Source organism: Schistocerca cancellata, chromosome 9 (genome assembly GCF_023864275.1).
Source record: "Schistocerca cancellata isolate TAMUIC-IGC-003103 chromosome 9, iqSchCanc2.1, whole genome shotgun sequence".
Taxonomy (NCBI): Eukaryota; Metazoa; Arthropoda; class Insecta; order Orthoptera; family Acrididae; genus Schistocerca; species Schistocerca cancellata.
In genome coordinates, this window is record NC_064634.1 from 478,714,646 (window position 1) to 478,741,329 (window position 26,684).

Below are 26,684 nucleotides of genomic sequence, written 5' to 3' on the forward strand. Positions count from 1 at the left end.
CACACGACTAGCCTCTCCGGTAATGTATTCGCAATATGTTACATTTGTTTGTGTTGTGAGTGTACTGTCAAATCCTGCACCAAGCGTCGATCCACTGCAGGTCGCCCAGCATTTCGCTACAATTTTCTAGCGTTCCGCCTTTTCTTTATAAAGCAGCAGCATCATCCGCGAACAGCGTAATGGGACTTCGCGACGTTATTCACTAGACTGTATCAAAGTTAATGGCGTACACGCATACAGTTGCAAGTACACGATGATAGAAATAATGAAGTCCAGTAATAATGATCTGTGAAGAGCATACCTGAAGAGCTATGCGCGACTGTTCAGTAGAAGAGATGTTTTATAGTAACGGTGAAGCAGGTGGGAGGGACGAACATCTTTAGAGCCCATATTTACGAGACCTTTTTGCTTCTAGTATCGAGTACTTTCAGTTGTATGCATTTACGTTACTAATTGTGATACACTCTGTACACAAAGTGTAAACGATAGCTGTTTACTAGGTACCACAGTGGTGAAGAGGAAATCGGAACAAACAATTTTATACCAGAGACTTGTGTTTTATCAAGCCAGGAAATAATCTCAAATTGACCAACAAAAGCCGACTAAGCTACGGCGCATGCGACGGCTAAGCTACAGTACATGCGCGGAGCGCTAGATTTTCCGTAACCACTCGTACCCTTACGCCACTAGCTTAGTCGGCGTTGCCTCAACTTCCTAAATTTAAGCTTTCCTCTGTGGGGTAATGAATGAGAGAGACTTTTGTGAACGTTATGCACAAACGACTTAACGTTTACAGGCACGGTAGTTTCGCAGTAAAGACAGTCAATCAAAACGATTTCACAGCTACTTTTGTACTGTTGAATTTCACCTCATATTGAGGTAAAATTTACACAAACGTCAACTTCGCATTTTGTAAGCGCGAGAACAAGTGGACGATTTTAGCCATCATTTAGCGCGAGACACGTGACCTGTAACTTGGTTGGCTCTTCTATGCGAATATGAGGTTGTTCTGCAGCTTGACAGACCACCGTGTCTAAGCCGTGCTGCGGCTTACGTCGGTGCCGTCTGTAGGTTTCTGCCACACCGCATTGTTTAGTTGGCACGGTTGTGTTGTTTGCCTTCTTCTCGTGTTCACTGGCGCCACTCGGTTTCGTAAGCGTTGCCTGTCCGCTAGGGGCAGCAGCGGCGCTTATCGATATGTAGTTCCGCAGCCCTCTCTTTGGGGCGACCTCGTGCTTCTTCTGTGTGGTGTGAGTGGGGTCGCAGGAGCAGCGAGGACCGCGCAGAGCGACAACACGCCGGGACCGCTGGCGACGTGTATCGACTGCCGGATCGAAGGGCAGTGGCCACCAGGGCGCACGACCTCGTCCAAACCGGATCCTGCATATTTGAGTGCATTGCAATTCGCGTAGAGAAACCTCCACCATTGTGAAATCTCGCGATTCTCCAGTGACTTGGATTCTTGTTGCTGCTCGAACTGTCGCCGAGGCGAAAAGCAGCGAATGGAGTACCTGGGGAAGCCGGACCTGATTAGCCTTGCTGAGCTTCTAATTACTATTTACGATTTTCAGCTTCTTACGTTGTTAAGCTCAACCAGCGGTATTTTTCTGTCTTGTGGCCGCTAACGCCCCAGTCACCTGCCCCGGGGTTAGTGTACGTAACAGCAGTGTACTTTTCCTCGCCTTGACGCTGCTGTCCGGTGAGGCGTGTAAGTTTGACAGCTTCTTGATTATAGGCTGCGTGGCGTTCTTCTACCTTACTGGTAGTCGTTACTCCTTGTTCCGGGCGCTCTAAGCACAATATTCTGCGGGTGGAGCCCTGGCCGCCGGTTCCGGTTTTGGCGTAATTTTACATCTTGGATTTGTTTTGTGGGATGCCAGGTAACCTCACCAAGATTAGCGTTAGTCGCTCGTTAGACTGCCACTAGTCCGAGTTACCATCTTTCCTGGAGCACCGTCTGTCACTGGCCCTTGTCTTATTTTATTATTGTATTATTAAGTTACGATCATTTGTCTCATCTGTTTGGTGATCTGTTGTTTATTTTTTTAAGTTAACTTTTGCTATGCCATTCGCCGTTTGTCAGTATATTTATTTTTTTTTTAAATTGCCATTTTGGCGTTAAAGGCCTTCAGCCGTGATTGGGGTTAATTGCTTTAAAATTCTCATTGCGACCACATTGGGTTGTTTTCGAAAATTATTTGCTGTCTGTATTTTATGCATGTTTGCTAAATTTTAATAACTTCCATTTTGGGCGTTAAAGGCCTTCAGCCGTGATTGTGGTTAATTGCCTTAAAATTCTGACTGTGACGACATTGGCTTGTTTTCAAAAATTACTTATTAACATAAATGAAATTGCAAAGCAAACCAACAGTAGTAGATTTGAGCCCCGTCCACAATCGTAGCCCATTCCTGCCTTACTTAATTACCAGGTTTGGCCGGCTGAAGTGGCCGTGCGGTTAAAGGCGCTGCAGTCTGGAACCGCAAGACCGCTACGGTCGCAGGTTCGAATCCTGCCTCGGGCATGGATGTTTGTGATGTCCTTAGGTTAGTTAGGTTTAACTAGTTCTAAGTTCTAGGGGACTAATGACCTCAGCAGTTGAGTCCCATAGTGCTCAGAGCCAATTACCAGGTTTCAGTATCCTCTGCCAAAAACAATGTCTCGGTTTCACCTACACCACTGCGCTGCAAACAATTATCGTTTACAATATGCATACTGTAAAGAGTTATGGTCCTACAGTACTCCCTTGGGGTACTTCTACGTCTGAAGATCCCTCTCCGTTAACAATGCCAAGCTGTGAGCTGCTTGCTACGAATAACCATAATTGAACAGCTTTTGCGTAAAAACAGACTCAACGAAATTTAAGAAGAGTACGCCATCCGTTAACGTGACAACTTGTCAGTCATTACATGCATGTAGAATATTTAATTACGTAAAATAGGATGGGGGCGTCGCCAACGCAATTGAAGACAAAAAAGTACCAAGTTCTTTGCCCTTTTTTGGGAAAAAGCGGTCCACTTCGTTCAAGCAGATTCAGATGGCAAACAAATATGCACAGTGCTGAGAACGGAGATGCAGGCAGATGACTAAAGTTCCGTGAGCGTTTCCATAGAATCGACTAATAGTAAGTGTACCCAGACGCACATGTAGTGAAATCCAAACACAATTTCGCCATTCGCTGCGATACTTCTGTCCAACTAAAAATGCCATACCGTCCCGAGTTCTAGAAGCGCCCGGTAGTGTCGGACCTTCGACTCGCGATGTTTCTTCTCGTCTTACCAACGAATGCAGAAAGATGTGAATATGCACTAAGGTGACAACTCAAGGGTATACCTCCTAATGTCGTGTAGTACCTAGTTTTGCCCAGCGTAATATACCAGGAGTTCGAGGAGACATGGTCTCAACAAGTCTTTGGAAATGGGCGCGTATGACTCTGCGCCGTAAAACAAAACAAGTCTTCGGAAGTCCCCTATAACCTCTCTAGCCGTCCATACAGGCGAAAGTGCCGACAATGCAGGATTTTGTGCACGAACTGACCTCTCAATTATGTCCAATAAGTGTTCGATGAGATTCATGTCGGCCGATTTGGGTTACCAAATCATTCACTCGAATTGTCCAGAATATTCTTCAAACCAATTGCGAACAATTTTGCTCCAGTCAATGGCGCATGGTCATTCATAAAAATTCCATCGTTGTTTGGGAAGATTATATCCAAGAATGGTTGCAGATGGTCTCAAAGTAGCCGAACACAGCCATTTCCAGTCAACAACTGGTTCAGGTGGACCAGAGGACCCAGTCCTTTACATGTAAACACAGTCCATACCATGACCAGCTTGCACAGTGTCTTGTTGACACTTGGGTTCATGGCTTCGTGGGGTCTGCGCCGGACTCAAACCCTATCATCATCTCTCACCAACTGAAATAAGGTCTCATCTGTGCAGACTGCTGTCTTCCAGTCGTCTAGCGTCCAACCGATATGGTCCCGAATCCAGGAGATACGCTGCAGGCGATGTGCTGTTAACAAAGGCACTCGCATCGATCGTCTGCCGCCGTAGCCCATTAACGCCATATTTCGCCGCAGTGTCCCAACGGATACGTTCGTCGTACGTCCCACATTGATTTCTGCGGTTATTCCGCGCAGTGCTGCCCGTCTTTTAGCACCGACAGCTGTAGCAAACGCCGCTGCTCTCCGTCGTCACGTGCAGACCGTCGGCCACTGCGTTGTCCGTGGTGAGAGGTAATGCCTGAAGTCTGGTATTCTCGGGCACTGTCTTGACACTGTGGATCTCGGAATATTGAACTGCCTAACGATTTCCGAAATGGAATGTCCCATGTGTCTAGCTGCAACTACCGTTCCACGTTCAGAATCTGTTAATTCCCGTCGGGCAGGCATAATCACCTCGGAAACATTTTCGCATGAATCACCCGAGTACAAATGGCAGCTCCGACAACGCACTGGGCTTTTGTAGCTTGTGTACGGGATAGAACAGACATCTGTATATGCGCGGATCACTATCCTACGACTTTTCCCACCTCAATATAAAAATTAAGCAAATTTATTTGAACGTTACCTACCTGACAGCAAAGTAATGTGTACAAATCTCTTAAGAACAGTACTACCTCAGTTAAGTACATGTTGTTGTTGTGGTCTTCAGTGCTGAGACTGGTTTGATGCAGCTCTCCATGCTACTCTACCCTGTGCAAGCCTCTTCATCTCCCAGTACCTACTGCAACCTACATCCTTCTGAATCTGCTTAGTGTATTCATCTCTTGGTCTCCCTGTACGATTTTTACCCTCCACGCTGCCCTCCAGTACCAAATTGGTGATCCCTTGATGCCTCAGAACATATCCTACCAACCGATCCCTTCTTCTAGTCAAGTTGTGCCACAAACTCCTCTTCTCCCCAATTCTATTCAATACCTCCTTATTAGTTATGTGATCTACCCATCTAATCTTCAGCATTCTTCTGTAGCACCACATTTCGGAAGCTTCTATTCTCTTCTTGTCCAAACTATTTATCGTCCATGTTTCACTTGGATACATGGCTACACTCCATACAAATACTTTCAGAAACGACTTCCTGACACTTAAATCAATACTCGATGTTAAGTCATTGCCAGTCTACATTTTATATCCTCTCTACTTCGATCATCATCAGTTATTTTGCTCCCCAAATAGTAAAACCCCTTTACTACTTTAAGCGTCTCATTTCCTAATCTAATTCCCTCAGCATTGCCCTATTTAATTCGACTACATTCCATTATCCTCCTTTCACTTTTGTTCATCTTATATCCTCCTTTCAAGACACTATCCATTCCGTTCAACTGCTCTTCCAAGGCCTTTGCCTTCTCTGACAGAATTACAATGTCATCGGCAAACCTCAAAGTTTTTATTTCTTCTCCATGGATTTTAATACCTACTCCGAATTTTTCTTTTGTTTCCTTTACTGCTTGCTCAATATACAGATTGAATAGCATCGGGGAGAGGCTACAGCCCAGTCTCACTCCCTTCCCAACCACTGCTTCCCTTTCATGTCCCTCGACTCTTATAACTGCGATCTGGTTTCTGTACAAATTGTAAATAGACTTTCGCTCCCTGTATTTTACCCCTGCCACCTTCAGAATTTGAAAGAGAGTATTCCAGTCAACTTTGTCAAAAGCTTTCTCTAAGTCTACAAATGCTAGAAACGTAGGTTTGCCTTTCCTTAATCTATTTTCTAAGATAAGTCGTAGGGTCAGTATTGCCTCACGTGTTCCAACATTTCTACGTAATCCAAACTGATCTTCCCCGAGGTCAGCTTCTATCAGTTTTTCCATTCGTTTTTCCATTAAGTACATAGCTATAGCAAATACTTATTACGTATAAAAGCGGCAGCATTATTATATTTGGTAATTAATAAAGACTGCTTCCCAAATATTTTAGAGGCTTATTTTGTGAAAACTCCTTCCCTTCCTTTCCCTCCCCGCCCCCTCCTCCCCAACTCATGTCTGGGTACTCTCTTTAATTTCCAAAAATACAGCCTCAAATGGTAGAGTCACTTACACCTATACATCCAATATCGACACCAAATATATAATCCTGACTGAAGTGGGTAAGACATAGCAGACGTTGCAGTCTCTGTCGAGTGATTGAAATTTACGTTAGCCATGATTTCATCAACACGCGTAAGGCGAATGTCATGATTATTCTTGGAATAGACTAGAAACGATTTCCCTCGCCAACCTTCTCTCTTGTCTAGTGATAACGCCGTCAGCGGGAAGTCAAACTCTAATATACGTTGTCAACTAGCTCTTCCGTCACGCTGACTGTCAAAAGCAATGGTCGTAAATTTGTCCTAACTCCTGTGCCGCAATGAGCCTGAAAGTTCTTCAGCATCGTCTTCATGGTTTTGCACAAAACCGCCCTTCGTCTAGCTGACGACGAATAGTTTGTATTCCTTAACATCCGGGGCAGAATGTACAACGTTCCGAACATCTTTGCGTCACATTCCATCACAACATTGGTCAATATATGCAACTCTTCCGAGAAAAACCTCATTGGTGTCAAGCGAGGACCGTTCCCTACTTTCCTAAAATTATTTCGGTGCACACGCCCTAAACATTTACAGACCAACTGTTCAGCATAGAGAATATACTAACTGCAGCATGACTAACCAAGGAGAAAACTAACGATAAATGTTCTAGCCTTCCACTGCAGCCTGTTCAAGTCAGTGTCTTTTTATTTCTGTTTTCAAAAACACGAGGTATCTGCTTATCAAAACAAACACCAGAACAAGTTTTGTTACTTCGCAAGTTAAACAGTAGTTTTTCCCTTCCGCACAAAATTCGGCGCCTGTATCATCTGTAGAACCAGTCGTGGAACAAATGAGAGAAACCAGCAATCACAGTGAACAGGTACGGTGACTTACTCACCGGCCGTTCGCGCGGTCCATAACTCTTCACTTGTTGCTCGTTCCCCCACAGCGCCGTCACAATGCGACTGGGATTACTACCGCCCTAGGGATTACGTAAAAGCTGAGAGTTGCAGATAAAGAGTGAATCGCCAATCGCCGCTGTCACGGCTGGGTGACGTCACGATGTAGCTAGCGAGCGGAGTGCCGTCTCACCCACCTCCCCCCCCCCCCCTACTATCTCTCTCTCTCTCTCTCTCTCTCTCTCTCTCTCTCTCTCACTCACTCACAATCTCTCGGCCCTACTATCTCTCTCTCTCTCTCTCTCTCTCTCACTCACTCACAATCTCTCGGCCAAAACTATACGTCAACAAACACACAACTTATCATACCGCAAAGATAGATACTCAGATAGGTGTCTCATTCCTCCTCCTTAAGAAGCTTATTTCCGCTCTCCGGTTATCCTTTCCTCGCTTCTTGTGTACTATCCATTGCGGCAGCGCGGTTCTTTCCGTCCCTTTACGACGAACCTGCACCTACCTGCGAACATTGTCTCAGCAGATCATCAGTAGGAAAACCGAGTGAAACCTACTTTACTTCGACGTGAACCAGGCTGCAATTTAAGTCACTAATCTACGTTTCGGGAGAAAGTTTTCACACAAATGAAAGGTTGGAAATTTTGTCCCCAATTAATATATTCTGAAGCTTAGGTGAACAAGTATCACTGCCAAGCCCGTTCTAGTCTTACCACAGTCACTCACAATCCCTTTCACTCACGTTAGCAAGTTTATGGTGTTGCATTTCCCGAAAACGTAATAGCCACAAAAATACTGATTGCTTTTTATCGATAATGCTCGCCTAATATTAAGTCTGTCGGTACCAAATGCAGTCACTGTTTTTAGCCACCGACCTGCTCAATACGCCACGAGGAATGTGTGTCTTTTTTAGTCACAAAATTCACTTAAAAATTCCGAAATTTCTACACACACATCGGAATAATTATGCCGTCACTTTCCAACACTTTTTTTTCTATGAAACACTGCTAGATCTGGCAACTTATCATTTCCACCGGAACTACTACTACACACGTCCGATCTGTTTCATGGCTAGGCTTCGACTACTCTCTAGAATATTCTAAGTCTTCTCTACCAGCAGAGAAAGGCGCGCGAAGAATATTGCTTTACCATTGGTCAGTTTACTCAACAGACAATAGCAAAACAACATTCTCCCTCGTCAATCTGCGCTTTTCATCAATAACCAATCGAAAAATAGTAAACCTAACGACTGCACTTTTTACCGACGTAATTATCTAATATGCTGAAGTTTTGCTTATGCATAAAGTTATTTACTATTGTTATTTATACCTGAATTAACTTTCCCTTTACCATAAACTTACTTTACAAAACTATTCTACAAAAATCTCTTTTGTCATTATCCATACTTCTTCGAAATGTTCCCACACTAAATCCTACTACATAACTCGTTAAACAAGTATCTTCATATTAACCTTAAACCACACTCACGCATCATTCATACTGCTAAAACGCATTTCTTAACATTTTACATACACAAAAAGAAATAACACTTTATGAAAATACTAGAACAGTTTATGAAAAACATTCTATTACTTTAGTGCACACTAGTGGGCACAATCGAAACTAAAATCACAGTCCCCCTATCCAATATTTTCCTCTATCGGCTGATACATAAACTACGTGCGCGTACAGTCTCGCGTCACCATCTGTCACTGTCCAGCTCTGAGACACATCTGCCACTTAACCGCCTCCAAGGCAGAATCGTTATACGGCGCTACGCCTCACCATTAGTCATTTCCACATAACAGCGTCGGTGGATCAATACTCATATAAAACTTAAATTTCGTGTATTCTAAACTATACACTGCTCAAAAGAATTAGGGTACAATGACTTACGGCGTCTGCCATATTCCACTGAACAGTAACTGGATATGTTACCAAATTATACCTTTTTATTTCCCAGTTTAAGTGCACAACAAAACGATCACTCATTCACGATCGTCTGCATAAAAATAACGAAATGTCCGACAGGTGTTGTAAATAAAGTGGGAACCACAATGAAATTTTTACTCTGCAGCGGAATATGCGCTGGTATGGAACTTGCTGGCAGATTAAAACTGTGTCGGACAGAGGATCGAACTCGCTCCCGAGTTAGTCTCGTATGGCACACAGTTTTCATCTGCCGGCAAGTTTCAAAGCGGAAACCATCATTCATCCCGTCATCCCGAGTGATTTTGGGAGCTTCAATAACGTCTATTTCCTCCGTGAGCGGTTATCACTGCCTGACACCAAAGTCGCATGCGCCGTATAAGTGTACGGCGGTTCCCCAATCTTCAATGATAGCCCATGAGAGTTCATGGAGAGCCAGTGCTGGGACAGGACGACCACGAACATGTCTGTCAACACATATCTACGATGGGGTTTGGTCGGGACTCACCGCCGGCCATTCCACTGCTTCAATGTCCAGGTTTCGCAAGACATCCCTGCTAACATGACGGTACATTGATAATTTTTACTTATGGACCGTCTGACAGCAACTCAATAAAACACAATTTTAATGTGATATGCATTTCGCCTTTACTTTCTGCAAGGTATCACCAGTGGCAGGTTGCGTGGACAATTTCTGACATATTACGCTCCTGTTGCATTTTTGGTGTTGCTCTTCTTATGTATGCCAATTTGCGTTTTTTTCCCCGCATTCCACAGCACTATGAACTGAACACTTGTTTCAATGCAATGTTTTGGTTTCTGTTGCCGACGTTACATTTGACAGTCGGCAACAGAAACCAAAACATTGCATTGAAACAAGTGTTCAGTTCATAGTGCTGTGGAATGCGGGGGACAAAAAACGCAAATTGGCATACATAAGAACAACAACACCAAAAATGCAACAGGAGCGTAATATGTCAGAAATTGTCCACGCAACCTGCCACTGGTGATGCCTTGCAGAAAATAAAGGCGAAACGCGAATCACACTAAAATTGTGTTTTATTCAGTTGCTGTCAAACGGTCCATAAGTAAAAATGATAAAGATACCGTAATATTACACGCAACTGAGGAAGACAGGACTACAAAAGTTGAAGATCCCTGCCAACGTTCGCCGCATAGGCTCTGGCTTTAGAAAGGATTCAGGGCCACCAGGGCATGCAGCGTATGGCCTATTAGATGTATCGCCTTGCGGTAAAGCGCTCATGGACGACGACAAGATCCGTATGGCTGCCAACACTGAAACTCCCCACAACATAAGAGGCTTGGAAATCTGTCGAGGTCACGGGCAACATTTGGCAGGTGCTGCGCACCACAGATCTCCGCACACACGTGGATTCGTCAGGGGATATCTGGACTGGTCTGTGAATAACGTTTCGCCTGTGCCGAAGTTGCCAGTTGCCATTTGACGTGGGAACGGCAGAACTGAAGGTGATCTGCAAGACGTCGTTCTGGAACAGAACGTCTGGGTCCTAAGATCCTTTCTCGTAACCTGCTCACTACAGTACGATCGGCCACAGCGGCTCCAGTGACCCTTCTGAGATAATCGTGCAGTCCACTGGCGGTATCTGTACGACGTTGCAACGCAGAGACGGCTTTCACGTGGGGCTGTAATGCGTCGGCTACCTTGTCCAACTGGCCTTGTGCGCTGTTATGACATATGAAGACGTACTGCCATCTGCAGTAGCACGACCGACAGTCCATCCTTTCTGGATCAAACAGAGCGCCATTGCAACCTGCACTGCATTAAGATGTCGCATTGCATGGGCTTGGTTGGATACAACGTTCACAAATAACTGCCCTCTGCGTACCTCATTAGAAAACACTGGTGCTCCGTTCCATCCGAGGGGTCACCTGACCTGTAATTCATGACACAGCCAATACATAGCGAATGATTATAACTTTGACTTATACTGCAAATGAAGATCTGAAGTCACGCAAAATCCCTTCTTCTGGTCAAGTTGTGCCACAAACTCCTCTCCTCCCCAATCCTGTTCAATAACCTCCTCATTAGTTATGTGACCTACCCATCTAATCTTCAGCATTAAATGGGTAAATCGAGTAATTGATGATGAGGTAGTGAATCTAAATGGAGAGAAAGAAACTTACGGCGCAAAGAAATGACCAGTTCAACAGACGATGTTGGAGTTCAGTGTTAAATCGTTGTTAGAGGTGAAAACAGCAGCTCCACAGCCATCACCTCATTACTTTGATTGTTAAAGACAAGTTTATTCCGTGTTAAGTGGTTACCTGTAATAGTCTGCACCGCCCATTTTCGGACTGTACTCGTAACATATTTTATTAAATTCATTAACTGATATCTGCAAGTCATTTCCTTTCCTAGAATTCAGAATGAGGACGATAAAATCTCGGGTTGACAGGCGAGTCAATGCATCGTTCTCCGACTTCGCCTGAAGATGGCAAATAAGAAACTTGCTGGAACGTTGCCGGAGAACGAAGCATCGACTCTGCTGTCAATCCGAGAACATTTTATCATCGAGATTCGCCGAGAAAGCCTGCATTCTCAAAATAAGGATGTCCACACGAAAGCTTGTAATACTTACATATCGTACGGCTGTAACCCAGTGCTTACTTTAAAAATCCATCGTCGATGCAGACATTACAGAGGGTAGGAGATAAACTACATCCTAGTCTTACTACTTTGTATACCGGGAATGGGTCTGTCAGCTTACCCATATGATTTAACAGAAATGTTTTCGTTCAATGCTCTTAAGTGCTGATATCAGATGAAAAGGTATCCCTCTATAGTTCATTACAATCCATAGTTTCCCTCATAAAAGATTAAAGAAGGTATTTTCAGAATCTATATCCAACTTACGACGTCACTGTCGAAATAACAAATATTCAGACCGTCAACAATAATCACTTGTTCCAAGAAATTTCGGGTGAGCTTCTGGACATCGATAACTTCCTAACAAAATATTCCGGAGCAGAATCTTCTGACCAGTGGAAGTTTTATACGCTGTGAAAATTTTAGACGTCAGAGTAATGCTCAGAAGTAACGCCGCTGGACAATCATCCTGAAATGTGCATCATCTTAGATAACATTTCCATTTGATATGCCGCATGACAGTTATCGCAAAATTTGGATAAATCAGGGGTAATGACCATAATGAGCGAAGATAACCGGGCAGTGCCCTGTTAAACAATTAACGACGAACCTGTACAGCCTGTCACGCCGTTTTTAAATACCTGACGGTAAGAGTGCGGTGAGCTATGAAATATAGCGAACACACAGAATCGTTATTAGGACGGGCATATTACATTTACGAGTACATGACTACTCTGCAGTTCACACTTAAATGCGTCGTGGAATGTTCACCGAACGACGTGCAGACAATTTCTATGCCGTTTCACTCTCAAATAGCTCTCGGTAACAATCAGCACAAAGATTTTTTTCGTGCGAGCTCTGATTATATTAATACGATGATCGTTTCTTTCCTATGTAGATGAGTGAACAAAATATTTTCGCTTGTGGACGAGAAAGTCTGCGACTCCAATTTCGTGAAAAGATCTCGCCACAAAGAAAAACGCTTTTGTTTTAATTATTGCCATCCGAACTCGCGTATCATATCCTCAACTACTTCGCGACAATACAAAAGGAGCTGCCATTCCTTGTCTGAACTTTTTCGATGCCCTCGTCAATCCTGTGTGGTAAGGATCCCATACTGCGTAGCAATACTCTGAGGACGGAGAAGTGCAGTGTAGGTAGTCTCGTATATCTGTTGCCTCAGCTCAGTAGATTAACAGCCTATAGATGTGTGTGGGCTTGTCGTGAAAAATTTAACGGATTCGTTTTAAGTATTCATGTGGAGGACCTCGCGCTTTTTATACACTGATGTCTAAAATTAAACCAGCAAGCGGAAATTTTACAAGGTTGCATTTATTTTGCCACAAATCATTGTAAACCGGTGATAGTAAAGTAGAAACACAGAACGTAAACAACTGCAATATGCATAACGGTAGACAGTCCTTTTTTTTCAGCTTAACGGATTTGCACACACAACTGGTTAACGTGCTCAGTACGGGGTGTGACCGCCTCTGGCAGCAATGCAGTCGTGACAACGATGGGGGATGCTGTGAGTGATGTCTTCAGTCTCATGTTGAGACAATAACGCCCATTCTTCCTGCAGAGTTGCTCGCAATTCTTGGACAGTAGTTGGTGGGCGCGGACGTGAAGCAATCTGTCTCCCTCTAGCCCATCCCAGACATGGAATATGGGGCTCAAATCGGGAGAGCGAGCAGGCCACGTCGTGCGTTCAGTATCTTCGTTTCCAAGAAAACGCCAACAACCGGTGCTCTAAGAGGTCGAGCATTATCGTCCATCAGTACGAAGTCTGGGTCCACACCACCTCGCAACAATCGCACATGAAGTCCCAAGATCTCGTCGCGATAGCTGACAGCAAAGAAACCTTGCCGATTCACCCGTACAACTGCATAAGAGGTGTCAGACTGCTCAACATCATCCCTGACCACTCCATTACGGATCCTCCTCGATATAGGTCTCTTTCCACAAAGTTTGGATTCCGCAGTCGTGTTCCACGTTCCCTCCAGATGTGAACGCATCGAGAATCACTCTCCAGACCAAATCGGGACTCATGTGTCGAAAGAACATTGGCCCACTGTTCGACCGTCCAGGTGACATGTTGATGAGTCCACTCCACACGTTCCCTTCTGTGATGACGCATCAGAGGTAAACATACAGAACGTCCCCGACAATAAATGTTACTCTGACGAAGCCGTTTGTCTCGATACAACACGTCCAGTGGATGCTGCGAGGTCAGATGCCAGTTGCCACGCAGTTCTAAGGCGGTACCGTCGTGCTGTTCAGGCCAAATAACGATCTTCTCTTTTTGGTATCACCCGTGGTCGCCTCTGTCCCGGTTTTCGGGATACAGTTTCGACCTCCATAAATTGTCTCAACATCAGACAAACAACAGAGTGATTCACATTAAGCCATCGGGTCACATCAGTTTGTGACTGCCCTGCTCCATTCTTCTTATAGCCCTCCACCGCAAAGTGTCTGTGTACACAGCGATTATGGGTCTGGGTCTACCCGACAAACACTACCCCGTCTGACAGGTGCCCAGGCGCCATCGTTGATGCGGTTGTCTGTTGACCGGAATGCCATCTTCCGTGCAGAACATTATTGTACGGATATCTGTTTACATTTTGTCTGATTATACAGTGAATTAGACACAATCATACAATGAAGGTTTTCACGACCGGATATTTCAGCTGCTGAGAATTTTTCCGGGTTGCATGGCCGTGGTCCGTGGAATTCTTCAATCCCTGTCGTTTCGTCCAAGGTTACGTTGGACATCTTCGGAGGTGCTCCTGGTTGTGCTGTCTTGCCGAGACTTGCAAGACTCAGCACAATCAGGAGCACCTCCGAAGATGTCCAACGTAGACTTGGACGAAACGTCAGGCATTGAAGAGTTTCATGGACCACGGCCATACAACCCGGAAAAACTCTCAGCAGCTGAATTAGACACAACACGGAGAAATAGCGGTTTGTTGCCTTAATATTGGACACCAGTGTAATTTTAATCTTCGATCCATTATGGACTGTGGGGCAACGGCTGGCATGTATTTCTTGATACAATAATTTTAATTTAGTCAAATCCCACTTCTCGCACCACACAGATATATTGTCTAAACCATTTTGGAATTTGGTTTGATCTTCTGATGATATTAATAAACGATAAATGACTGAGTCATTTGCAAACAAGAAAGAGAACTGCTATTACTGTCTTTCAAATCATTTACGTAGAGTAGGAACAGCAGGTGGCCTGTGACACGTCCCTGTGAAAAGCCAACATCACTTCTGCTTTACTCGATGAGTTACTACGAACTTGTGACCTTTCTGAGAGGAAACGAATCCAGTAGCACAACTGAGAATATACTCAATAGGCACGCAATTTAAGTAGAAGCCGCCTTTGAGGAATGTTGTCAATAGCTTTCTGGAAATCCAGAAATATGGAATAAATTGAGATCCCCTGTTGACAGCACTCATTACTTTGTGAGATGAAAGAGACAGTTGAGTTTCACAAGAACGATGTTTTTTGAATTTGCGCCGAGTGTCAACAGATAATTTTCTATTTTTTTTTTTTTTTAGTTACTTCATTAGCGGGGAGACTCGGATACCGAGGGAAGATTTTGAGAAAGTGCAATGCATCTGTTGTTATGACATTCGTTCATTTTCTTCCGTTTTCTGAATAAGCCATCTCCAAAAGGAGGAGGAACTTAAAGATGAAAAAGTAACTATTTGAAATACACTCCTGGAAATGGAAAAAAGAACACATTGACACCGGTGTGTCAGACCCACCATACTTGCTCCGGACACTGCGAGAGGGCTGTACAAGCAGTGATCACACGCACGGCACAGCGGACACACCAGGAACCGCGGTGTTGGCCGTCGAATGGCGCTAGCTGCGCAGCATTTGTGCACCGCCGCCGTCAGTGTCAGCCAGTTTGCCGTGGCATACGGAGCTCCATCGCAGTCTTTAACACTGGTAGCATGCCGCGACAGCGTGGACGTGAACCGTATGTGCAGTTGACGGACTTTGAGCGAGGGCGTATAGTGGGCATGCGGGAGGCCGGGTGGACGTACCGCCGAATTGCTCAACACGTGGGGCGTGAGGTCTCCACAGTACATCGATGTTGTCGCCAGTGGTCGGCGGAAGGTCACGTGCCCGTCGACCTGGGACCGGACCACAGCGACGCACGGATGCACGCCAAGACCGTAGGATCCTACGCAGTGCCGTAGGGGCCAGCACCGCCACTTCCCAGCAAATTAGGGACACTGTTGCTCCTGGGGTATCGGCAAGGACCATTCGCAACCGTCTCCATGAAGCTGGGCTACGGTCCCGCACACCGTTAGGCCGTCTTCCGCTCACGCCCCAACATCGTGCAGCCCGCCTCCAGTGGTGTCGCGACAGGCGTGAATGGAGGGACGAATGGAGACGTGTCGTCTTCAGCGATGAGAGTCGCTTCTGCCTTGGTGCCAATGATGGTCGTATGCGTGTTTGGCGCCGTGCAGGTGAGCGCCACAATCAGGACTGCATACGACCGAGGCACACAGGGCCAACACCCGGCATCATGGTGTGGGGAGCGATCTCCTACACTGGCCGTACACCACTGGTGATCGTCGAGGGGACACTGAATAGTGCACGGTACATCCAAACCGTCATCGAACCCATCGTTCTACCATTCCTAGACCGGCAAGGGAGCTTGCTGTTCCAACAGGACAATGCACGTCCGCGTGTATCCCGTGCCACCCAACGTGCTCTAGAAGGTGTAAGTCAACTACCCTGGCCAGCAAGATCTCCGGATCTGTCCCCCATTGAGCATGTTTGGGACTGGATGAAGCGTCGTCTCACGCGGTCTGCACGTCCAGCACGAACGCTGGTCCAACTGAGGCGCCAGGTGGAAATGGCATGGCAAGCCGTTCCACAGGACTACATCCAGCATCTCTACGATCGTCTCCATGGGAGAATAGCAGCCTGCATTGCTGCGAAAGGTGGATATACACTGTACTAGTGCCGACATTGTGCATGCTCTGTTGCCTGTGTCTATGTGCCTGTGGTTCTGTCAGTGTGATCATGTGATGTATCTGACCCCAGGAATGTGTCAATAAAGTTTCCCCTTCCTGGGACAATGAATTCACGGTGTTCTTATTTCAATTTGTAGGAGTGTATCACAGGAGATGCCATCTACAGGCAGCATGTAGAGAACACGAGCTACCTCGAGATTCGTCCTAACGGATGGCGCACGATACCCAAGTAAACTTGGGATCCGTTCGCATTGTGTCAAGGAAACGGCGACAGAGACGTCAGTGCATCCCGCCGTTGGATATTCTTTCAGCGTTTGCCTTCCTTTTTAGGCAGGCCGACAGCAAACACTGGACGCGTTCGGATACGCGTTGCTAGCATCGTAGTACAGGGTGGCAATTATTGAACAATGTGAAGAAACGTAAATTAGTTGCAAAGTAAGGGGTGCACACACTTTTATTCAACAAGTAAACGTCACTACAGATGTTCGGATTTAGGTTATGACACGTTCGATATGCCTGCCATCATTGGCGGCGATGTGGCGCAGACGAATAGCGAAATTCTGCATGACCCGCTGAAGTGTCGGAATATATCGATGCTGTCGATGACCTCCTGAATGGCTGTTTTCGGCTCAGCAATGGTTTCGGGGTTACTGCTGTACACCTTGCCTTTAATGGTTCAAATGGCTCTGGGCACTATGAGACTTAACTTCTGAGGTCATCAGTCCCCTAGAACTTAGAACTACTTAAACCTGACTAACCTAAGGACATCACACACATCCATGCCCGAGGCAGGATTCGAACCTGCGACCGTAGCGTTGCCTTTAATATAGCCCCACAAAAAGGAGTCGCATGTGTTTAGATCCGGAGAATATGGCGGCCAATCGACGCCCATGCCAGTGGCCTCAGTATCTCAGAGTAAAAATACGACCCCCAAAGTGCTCCTCCAGAGCATCAAAAACTCTCCTGCTTCCATGGGTTCGAGCTCCGTCTTGCATGAACCACATCTTGTAGAAATTAGGTTCACTTTGGATAATGCGGATGAAATCGTCTTCCAAAGCCTTCACGTACCGTTCGACAAATGCGCCAGCTTTGCTTATCGACGAAGGAGGATGCTAAGTTCACCGGACTTGGATACGATGCGACGTCATTATGACGTATACACGCTACATCGAAAACGATAGAAACCGTATATCGACTATTCGACTTTTGTGACCTTTCGAGAGGTTGTGACAGGGTAGCGCTGTGCTCTGCGCCGTTCGTTTAAATGTGTTTTGCGTTCCTTGCGTTTAAATCGTGTATTGCACTGTGTTTGTGTCCTGTGCGTCGTTTTGCGTTTGATCGTCTCTAATTATTGTGGCTATCCGCTCATGTTGTGATGCAATTCGTATTTTGCATAATCTTGTCTTAGCAAATAATACTGCTGACATAAACCACATTGACAGGGCCAGGTACATGCTAAAACTATTGTGGTTGTATACATGACATAATATACAGTACGTCTGGTTTATCATACCACCATGGAATGCTTTGACACTGCATTCAATCATTTCATACGTCAATCAGTACTAGACACTAACCTTTGGTTAATATTACATTGAGAAATCCACTTCCCCTCGTATTTCATTTCCGGTCGACGATTTTTCTTCAAGAATGCCTCATATTTTTCTTTTTAAGTTCGAAATTCAATCATTCTACACACCAGTCATTACTGGACACTAAGGTACCTGTCTCTGCGGTCCGAGTGTAAAATTACTTGGAATTATGGTTGATAAAAGACTATCTTGGGATGGACATGTAAATTACTTAGCTAACGAACTTGCACGAGTTCTCTTTCAGCTATATAAATTAAGAAAAAGAAGTCAGCAAGAGTATGCTGCTACAATCTAATATGTACTGACAAGACCAATTGTATGAAACCATACTAAAATGTTGATAATAAATAAATATTATTTTCGGCGTAAGCATTCAATACAACAATCACACAATCTAATCATGTCGGGACATAAGAAGACTTCACTTTTTTACGAAACGTATTGTCCGTGGTGTTTTCAAGGCCACGGTCAGGAATATTTCTATTAATATCGAGCTCTTTTAATTTTATTTTGGCGAAATACATATACGCTGCCCCACAGCTGTTTCCAGAATCGCACGTGTCAAAACAAACCACTAGCTGACGACAGTTTAGAATCTCGAACGTTCGTAAAAGTAGATAGGTGTGTTAATCGACTAAAGCGTATTACGTCATAATGACGTCACATCATATCCAGGTTGGGTGAACTTAGCATCCTCCATCGACGAACCTATTTTCACGTGCAAATGGCCGACAGCAACAAGACGTGTATGCATGCTCATACTAATTCCTCTTATGCCACGCCGCCAACCGTGCACTTTGAACGTTCTAACGCAAACCGATCAGAAATTATGACTACTTTATTTCATATAGTTCAATAACTTTAATTCATATAGTTCAATAACCCCCCCCCCCCATGAACTATGGACCTTGCCGTTGCTGGGGAAGCTTGCGTGCCTCAGCGATACAGATGGCCGTATCGTAGGTGCAACCACAACGGAGGGGTATCTGTTGAGAGGTCAGACAAACGTGTGGTTCCTGAAGAGCGGCAGCAGCCTTTTCAGTAGTTGCAGGGGCAACAGTCTGGATGATTGACTGATCTGGCCTTGTAACACTAACCAAAACGGCCTTGCTGTGCTGGTAATGCGAACGGCTGAAAGCAAGGGGAAACTACAGCCGTAATTTTTCCCGAGGGCATGCAGCTTTACTGTATGGTTAAATGATGATGGCGTCCTCTTGGGTAAAATATTCCGGAGGTAAAATACTCCCCCATTCGGATCTCCGGGCGGGGACTACTCAGGAGGACGTCGTTATCAGGAGAAAGAAAACTGGCGTTCTACGGATCGGAGCGTGGAATGTCAGATCCCTTAATCGGGCAGGTAGGTTAGAGAATTTAAAAAGGAAAATGGATAGGTTAAAGTTAGATATAGTGGGAATTAGTGCAGTTCGGTGGCAGGAGGAACAAGACTTTTGGTCAAGTGAATACAGGGTTATAAATACAAAATCAAATAGGGGTAATGCAGAAGTAGGTTTAATAGTAAATAAAAAAATAGGACTACGGGCAAGCTACTACAAACAGCATAGTAACGCATTATTGTGGCCAAGATAGACACGAAGCCCCCGCCTACTACAGTAGTACAAGTTTATATGCCAACTAGCTCTGAAGATGATGAAGAAATACATGAAATGTATGATGAGATAAAAGCAATTATTCAGGTAGTGAAGGGAGACGAAAATTTAATAGTCATGGGTGACTGGAATTCGGTAGTAGGAAAAGGGAGAGAAGGAAACGTAGTAGGTGAATATGGATTGGGGGTAAGAAATGAAAGAGAAAGCTGCCTGGTAGAATTTTGCACAGAGCACAACTACATCATAGCTAACACTTGGTTCAAGAATCATAAAAGAAGGTTGTATACATGGTAGAACCCTGGAGATACTGGAAGGTGCAGATAGATTATATAATGGTAAGACAGAGATTTGGGAACCAGATTTTAAATTGTAAGACATTTCCAGGGGCAGATGTGGACTCTGACCACAATCTATTGGTTATGACCTGTAGATTAAAATTGAAGAAACTGCAAAAAGGTGGTAATTTAAGGAGATGGGACCTGGATAAACTGAAAGAACCAGAGATTGTACAGAGTTTCAGGGAGAGCATAAGGGAACAATTGACAGGAATGAGGGAAGGAAATACAGTAGAAGAAGAATGGGTAGCTTTGAGGGATGAAGTAGTGAAGGCAGCAGAGGATCAAGTAGGTAAAAAGACCAGGGCTAGTAGAAATCCTTGGGTAACAGAAGAAATATTGAATTTAATTGATGAAAGGAGAAAATATAAAAATGCAGTAAATAAGCAGGCAAAAAGGAATACAAACGTCTCAAAAATGAGATCGACAGGAAGTGCAAAATGGCTAAGCAGGGATGGCTAGAGAACAAATGTAAGGATGTAGAGGCTTATCTCATGAGGGGTAAGATAGATACTGCCTACAGGAAAATTAAAGAGACCTTTGGAGAAAAGAAAACCACTTGTATGAATATCAAGAGCTCAGATGGAAACCCAGTTCTAAACAAAGAAGGGAAAGCAAAAAGGTGGAAGGAGTATATAGAGGGTCTATACAAGGGCGATGTACTTGAGGACAATATTATGGAAATATAGAGGATGTAGATGAAGATGAAATGGGAGATATGATACTGCGTGAAGAGTTTGACAGAACACTGAAAGACCTGAGTCGAAACAAGGCCCCGGTAGTAGACAAGATTCCATTAGAACTACTGACGGCCTTGGGAGAGCCAGTCATGGCAAAACTCTACAATCTGGTGAGCAAGATCTATGACACAGGCGAAATACCCTCCCACTTCAAGAAGAATATAATAATTCCAATCCCAAAGAAAGCAGGTGTTGACAGATGTGAAAATTACCGAACTATCAGATTAATAAGTCACAGCTGCAAAATACTAATAATTCTGTACAGACGAATGGAAAAACTGGTAGAAGCCGACCTCGGGGAAGATCAGTTTGGATTCCGTAGAAATGTTGGAACACGTGAAGCAATACTGACCCTACGACTTATCTTAGAAAAATGATTAAGGAAAGGTAAACCTACGTTTCTAGCATTTGTAGACATAGAGAAAGCTTTTGACAATATTGAGTGGAATACTCTCTTTCAAATTCTAAAGGTGGCAGGGGTAAAATATAGGGAGCGAAAGGCTATTTACAATTTGTACAGAAACCAGATGGCAGTTATAAGAGTCGAGGGCCATGAAAGGGAAGCAGTGGTTGGGAAGGGAGTGAGACAGGGTTGTAGCCTCTCCCCGATGTTATTCAATCTGTATATTGAGCAAGCAGTAAAGGAAACAAAAGAAAAATTTGGAGTAAGTATTAAAATCCATGGAGAAGAAATTAAAACTTTGAGGTTCGCCGATGACATTGTAATTCTGTCAGAGACAGCAAAGGACTTGCAAGAGCAGTTGAACGGAATGGACAGTGTCTTGAAAGGAGGATATAAGATGAACATCAACAAAAGCAAAACGAGGATAATGGAATGTAGTCGAATTAAGTCGGGTGTTGCTGAGGAAATTAGATTAGAAAATGAGACACTTAAAGAAGTAACGGAGTTTTGCTATTTGGGGAGCAAAATAACTGATGATGGTCGAAGTAGAGAGGATATAAAATGTAGACTGGCAATCGCAAGGAAAGTGTTTCTGAAGAAGAGAAATTTGTTAACATCGAGTATAGATTTAAGTGTCAGGAAGTCGTTTCTGAAAGTATTTGTATGGATTGGGAATTTGTTCGAGCGCTGAAAACCGCGCTGCTGAGCGCCCCACAAGCCAAAATCATCGACATCATCATCATCAGTCTGCAAAAACGGAACCGTGACAAGATAGCTTTATTGTCTGTCTGTTATGAACCCTTTTTCTCTGAAACAGGTTGGTGAATAAAATTCAAATTTGTCACATACTACAATCTATGGTCCCTTGGCGGTGTACAAAATTTAAGTTTCCAAGTCAGTGCAATCAAAAGATTCGGTCATTTATGTAAAATATTTTGATACTCGCAAACTCACTCATAGGGTACTTCCCGTTGACCTAGACTCACGAAATTCGGCAAGAAGCAAAGTTTTGCACTAAAAGTGAAGTAGAAAATCTGAAGGTTGTTAAACTGTAATTTGTATCACATAGAAAATATCTTTTTGCCATTTGAATATACATTGCAGTGATCATCCGCCAAAAGCTTAATAGACGAACAATGCAAACGTAACATTTATGTTGTAGCCATGTTTTAGTAAATAAATGAAAAATATTTCATTAAGTCTCTCTTGGCATACCTTTCTTTTTGTATATATGGGCCAGTCGAGAAACTACTGTAGAGATCTTGACACGGTCTTAGAATTCCCGGGGCCAATATTGATAACAGACAAAAATCATTGATATTATCGATTCCCTGGATGAATGTATTACTTTGGCTATAAAAGTAATCAATATTGTTTACAAAAATCGACGAGTAATTACAAAGCGATCTGTTGATGACATAGCTCGCCCTATTTTTTTGTATCCTGTTTTGGAACACTTCACTGTACAATAGACAATAGGTGTTTGAAACTTGCATACAACATTCTCAGAAAGTTTTTGATCTGAGCGAAGTCGTCCGATTGAGCAGTGTTTCTTGATAATTTAAATAAGTGCGCCTCTGTAGCCATTTGTTTACCCAAACAATTATTTTTTCCTGTCACGATTTTTGTTTAATAATAACAGCAACAATAATGATAATGCAATAACAGTGGAGGCTGCTCTTGTTTTTAATCACGATACCGCAAACTTCCGCACGCCTATCGGACGAGGCAACTCGAAGGGAAACACTTCTGCGAGTGCTTGCAGCCAGTTGTTGAAGCTAACTCGCCCAAACGACTCTGTAAAAGTAAACCCGCGCAAGTTTTCGTTCTAAAGTAAACACCGCAGCAAGCGCTTGCAGAAGTTGCTCGCAGAAGTTGCTCGCCAGTGGACGAACGCCTCTTCCCTCGCGCGGCAACGTGCTTTACCAACTGAACCATCCGCAACTTAACGCACCTACCCGCGAAAGGCTAAGGTCCCAGGTTCGAACCTCAGTCCGGTAAACAGTTACAATCCTCCTGGAAGTTTCAAATCAGAGCCCACTCCGATGCACAGTGAAAATTCATTCCGCGTCTAGCATTTATACTTAAAGTCAAATCAGAAACTCAGAAAAGTTCTCATAGGGGGGCCTCAATCCTCGTTCATAAACCCCATACTTGATACATGGGAAGAGACTAACAAGGGGACCGCACGAACTTCCATCACAGGTTTGTTTATTATTGACATGGTATGTAGGGCACGATTATTACTTTAACAAGTGCGAATAGCAAGACGCAACTCTCAACCGTTTTCTAGAAAATAGAGTTTGAAAATTTTGGGCACGCTTATGTTCATTGTGTGGTCGCTAATATGCAGTGTGCCCACAGCCGGGAGAGTTAGCGCTTAGTTTCATAAGCGGGAGATCTCTGGATCGAATCTCGCTGCCGGTATTACTTTTATTTTTGAGTTGTCTGCACCAATATTCCGGTGCTATGTTTAGATATGCGTGTTACGCCACGAAACCATGTGACGACCGAGAACCGTTTATTAATGTAACCCACGTTTCCAGAATGAGATTTTCACTCTGCAGCGGAGTGTGTGCTGATAGGAAACTTTCTGGCAGGTTGCAACTGTGTGGCGGACCGAGACTCGAACTCGGGACCTTTGCCTTTCGCGGGCAAGTGCTCTACCATCTGAGCTACCCAAGCACCATTCACGACCCGTCTTCACGGCGGTCCTGCACACAGTTTTCATATGTCAGGAAGTTTCTTAACCCAAGTTTGTTCTGGATACTGGAAAAAAAAGATGGACATGCAAAAACTGGGCGTTCGCTAGATCTACTGTATGTCGCGTTTATTACTGTCGCCCATACTTCTACGACCATCATCACGATTCCTGCAGCGCTGCACAGTTTAGACACTACACGTGTGACAAATGCAGATAGGATAACATGAAGCCAGAGACTACGCTTATCTGTGTATCCTTTTTTCAATTTCAATCTCCTTAAGAATAAGACAATTTCTCCTTGCCTCATGTCAAATATTACGAAAATAGTGAAGGAATGATTAGATATTGATACTTCTGACGGTCATAATAAATCTGTTGTTAGAATTGCATGGGAATGAAAAATAAACTACCAGCAGCGAGATTCGATACAGACAGCTGGTATATATGAAACTAAACGCTTATTCGCTCCGCTGCGGATCCCGTGAACACTAGCCGCCCTGCAAAGTGTGCAGCACAAGCACGCCTATAATTTTCGAACTCTATTTTCTCGAAAAAACATTGGAAAGTTGCGTCTTCCTGTTTACATATGCCGAAGTCAGGGTCGTGCTCTACACACCCTGTCAATATGAATTGAATCGGTGGGGGGAAGATCGCACTGTCCCCTTGTAAGCCAGCCACGGTCCTCGAACTGGGGGAGTCTACAGTAGTTGTAGACTGCACGGACCGTCGGTCACTGCGTCTGGCCTTACCCTTCCTGAGGAACCGGCATGTACTTGTGACCGCCGTTCGAGGGCAGCCTGAGGAACTTCATGATGGCGCCGCTTCAGCACTTGGCGAGTGGACTGCTGGCGAAGCTCCGAGTCGCGGTTGCCGGAAAGAACACTGGTTAGCGACTGCAGGGCCGAACCGCCAGGTGCGACGCGACGGAACAGTAAAACGCCACTGACAGCTGTGGCTGGCAGCTAGCAGCTGGACGGGTGGACGTCGCTCCAGTAAGCAAACCAGAGTCACCCCGGCGGCGATAAGGCGTGAACCTTGGCTGTTTGTACAGGCCGGCCAGACCCGCAGTGTCAGCAGGTGTGATGGCGCTCCCAACTACGGACTGCGGTCTCCACAGCGCACACACATCCAAACCCAACTGCCACGAGCGGCTTTCTGGTCAACTCGTCTCATAGTTGCGTGTAAATCAGCCACCGAACACGTCGCGAATGGGTCAGTGACGTCAACGATCGACTGACTTGCATGGAGTGGGGAGTTTTAAAACCTGTTACGTGTCGTCTGCCAATACTAGAAATTACCCTATTCTCGGCGAGCTTACAGGATTTTATGCTTAACTCTCTTCTTAGTCTTTATTTTGTTGGTTCTTTTCTTTTCGTGACATACCAGTGAGGTTCCACCGGATCCTCATGTTTTTGCTGCTAGAATTCTCCAACAAGAGACGAATTACCTAAAAGCATCAGGTATTTACGTTTAACAACAGCTGGATAAAGGTTCAAATGGCTCTGAGCACTATGGGACTTAACATCTATGGTCATCAGTCCCCTAGAACTACTTAAACCTAACTAACCTAAGGACAGCACACAACACCCAGCCATCACGAGGCAGAGAAAATCCCTGACCCCGCCGGGAATCGAACCCGGGAAGCTGGATAAAGAAAGAGCCAATGTTCTACATAAATAAAAACGTAAATTCGATAAATGTAATTTAATGATCATTGCTTCAACAATCAGATTTGCCTCCCGACAAAAATACAGGGCTATTACAAATGATTGAAGCGATTTCATAAATTCACTGTAGCTCCATTCATTGACATGTGGTACGACACACTACAGATACGTAGAAAAACTCATAAAGTTTTGTTCGGCTGAAGCCGCACTTCAGGTTTCTGCCGTCAGAGCGCTCGAGAGCGCAGTGAGACAAAATGGCGACAGGAGCCGAGAAAGCGTATGTAGTGCTTGAAATGCACTCACATCAGTCAGTCATAACAGTGCAACGACACTTCAGGACGAAGTTCAACAAAGATCCACCAACTGCTAACTCCATTCGGCGATGGTATGCGCAGTTTAAAGCTTCTGGATGCCTCTGTAAGGAGAAATCAACGGGTCGGCCTGCAGTGAGCGAAGAAACGGTTGAACGCGTGCGGGCAAGTTTCACGCGTAGCCCGCGGAAAATTGGCTCATGCCACAACTGGAGATCGACAGCGCCGACTTCATCTTTCAACAGGATGGTGCCCTACCGCAAATGATGTTCGGCATATCTTAAACAGGAGATTGGAAAACCGATGGATCGGTCGTGGTGGAGATCATGATCAACAATTCATGTCATGGCCTCCACGCTCTCCCGACTTAACCCCATGCGATTTCATTCTGTGGGGTTATGTAAAAGATTCAGTGTTTAAACCTCCTCTACCAAGAAACGTGCCAGAACTGTAATCTCGCATCAACGATCCTTTCGAACTCATTGATGGGGACATGCTGCGCCGAGTGTGGGAGGAACTTGATTGTCGGCTTGATGTCTGCCGAATCACTAAAGGGGCACATATCGAACATTTGTGAATGCCTAAAAAAACGTTTTGAGTTTTTGTATGTGTGTGCAAAGCATTGTGAAAATATCTCAAATAATAAAGTTATTGTAGAGCTGTGAAATCGCTTCAATCATTTGTAATAACCCTGTACTAGTGAGGTTCCACCGGATCCTCATGTTTTTGCTGCTAGAGTTCTCCAACAAGAGACGAATTACCTAAAAGCATCAGGTATTTACGTTTAACAACAGCTAGATAAGGAAAGAGCCAATGTTCTACATAAATAAAAACGTAAAT

At 44.5% G+C, this 26,684-nt stretch overlaps 1 protein-coding gene across 2 annotated transcripts in view; it reads right to left on the reverse strand.

The window, feature by feature from the left end:
* LOC126100531 (copper-transporting ATPase 1) overlaps positions 1–26,684 on the reverse strand; it is a 589,098-nt gene that overhangs the window by 548,828 nt on the left and 13,586 nt on the right. The window contains exon 1 of one of the 2 annotated variants that reach the window (XM_049911149.1): positions 6,911–7,005. The exons of the other annotated variant lie outside the window; for it this stretch is intronic. Coding sequence (XP_049767106.1) covers positions 6,911–6,930 — 20 coding nt within the window. The 5' untranslated portion in view covers positions 6,931–7,005. Of the gene's footprint in view, positions 1–6,910; positions 7,006–26,684 lie in introns of those variants that run through there. 2 annotated transcript variants of the gene reach the window in all.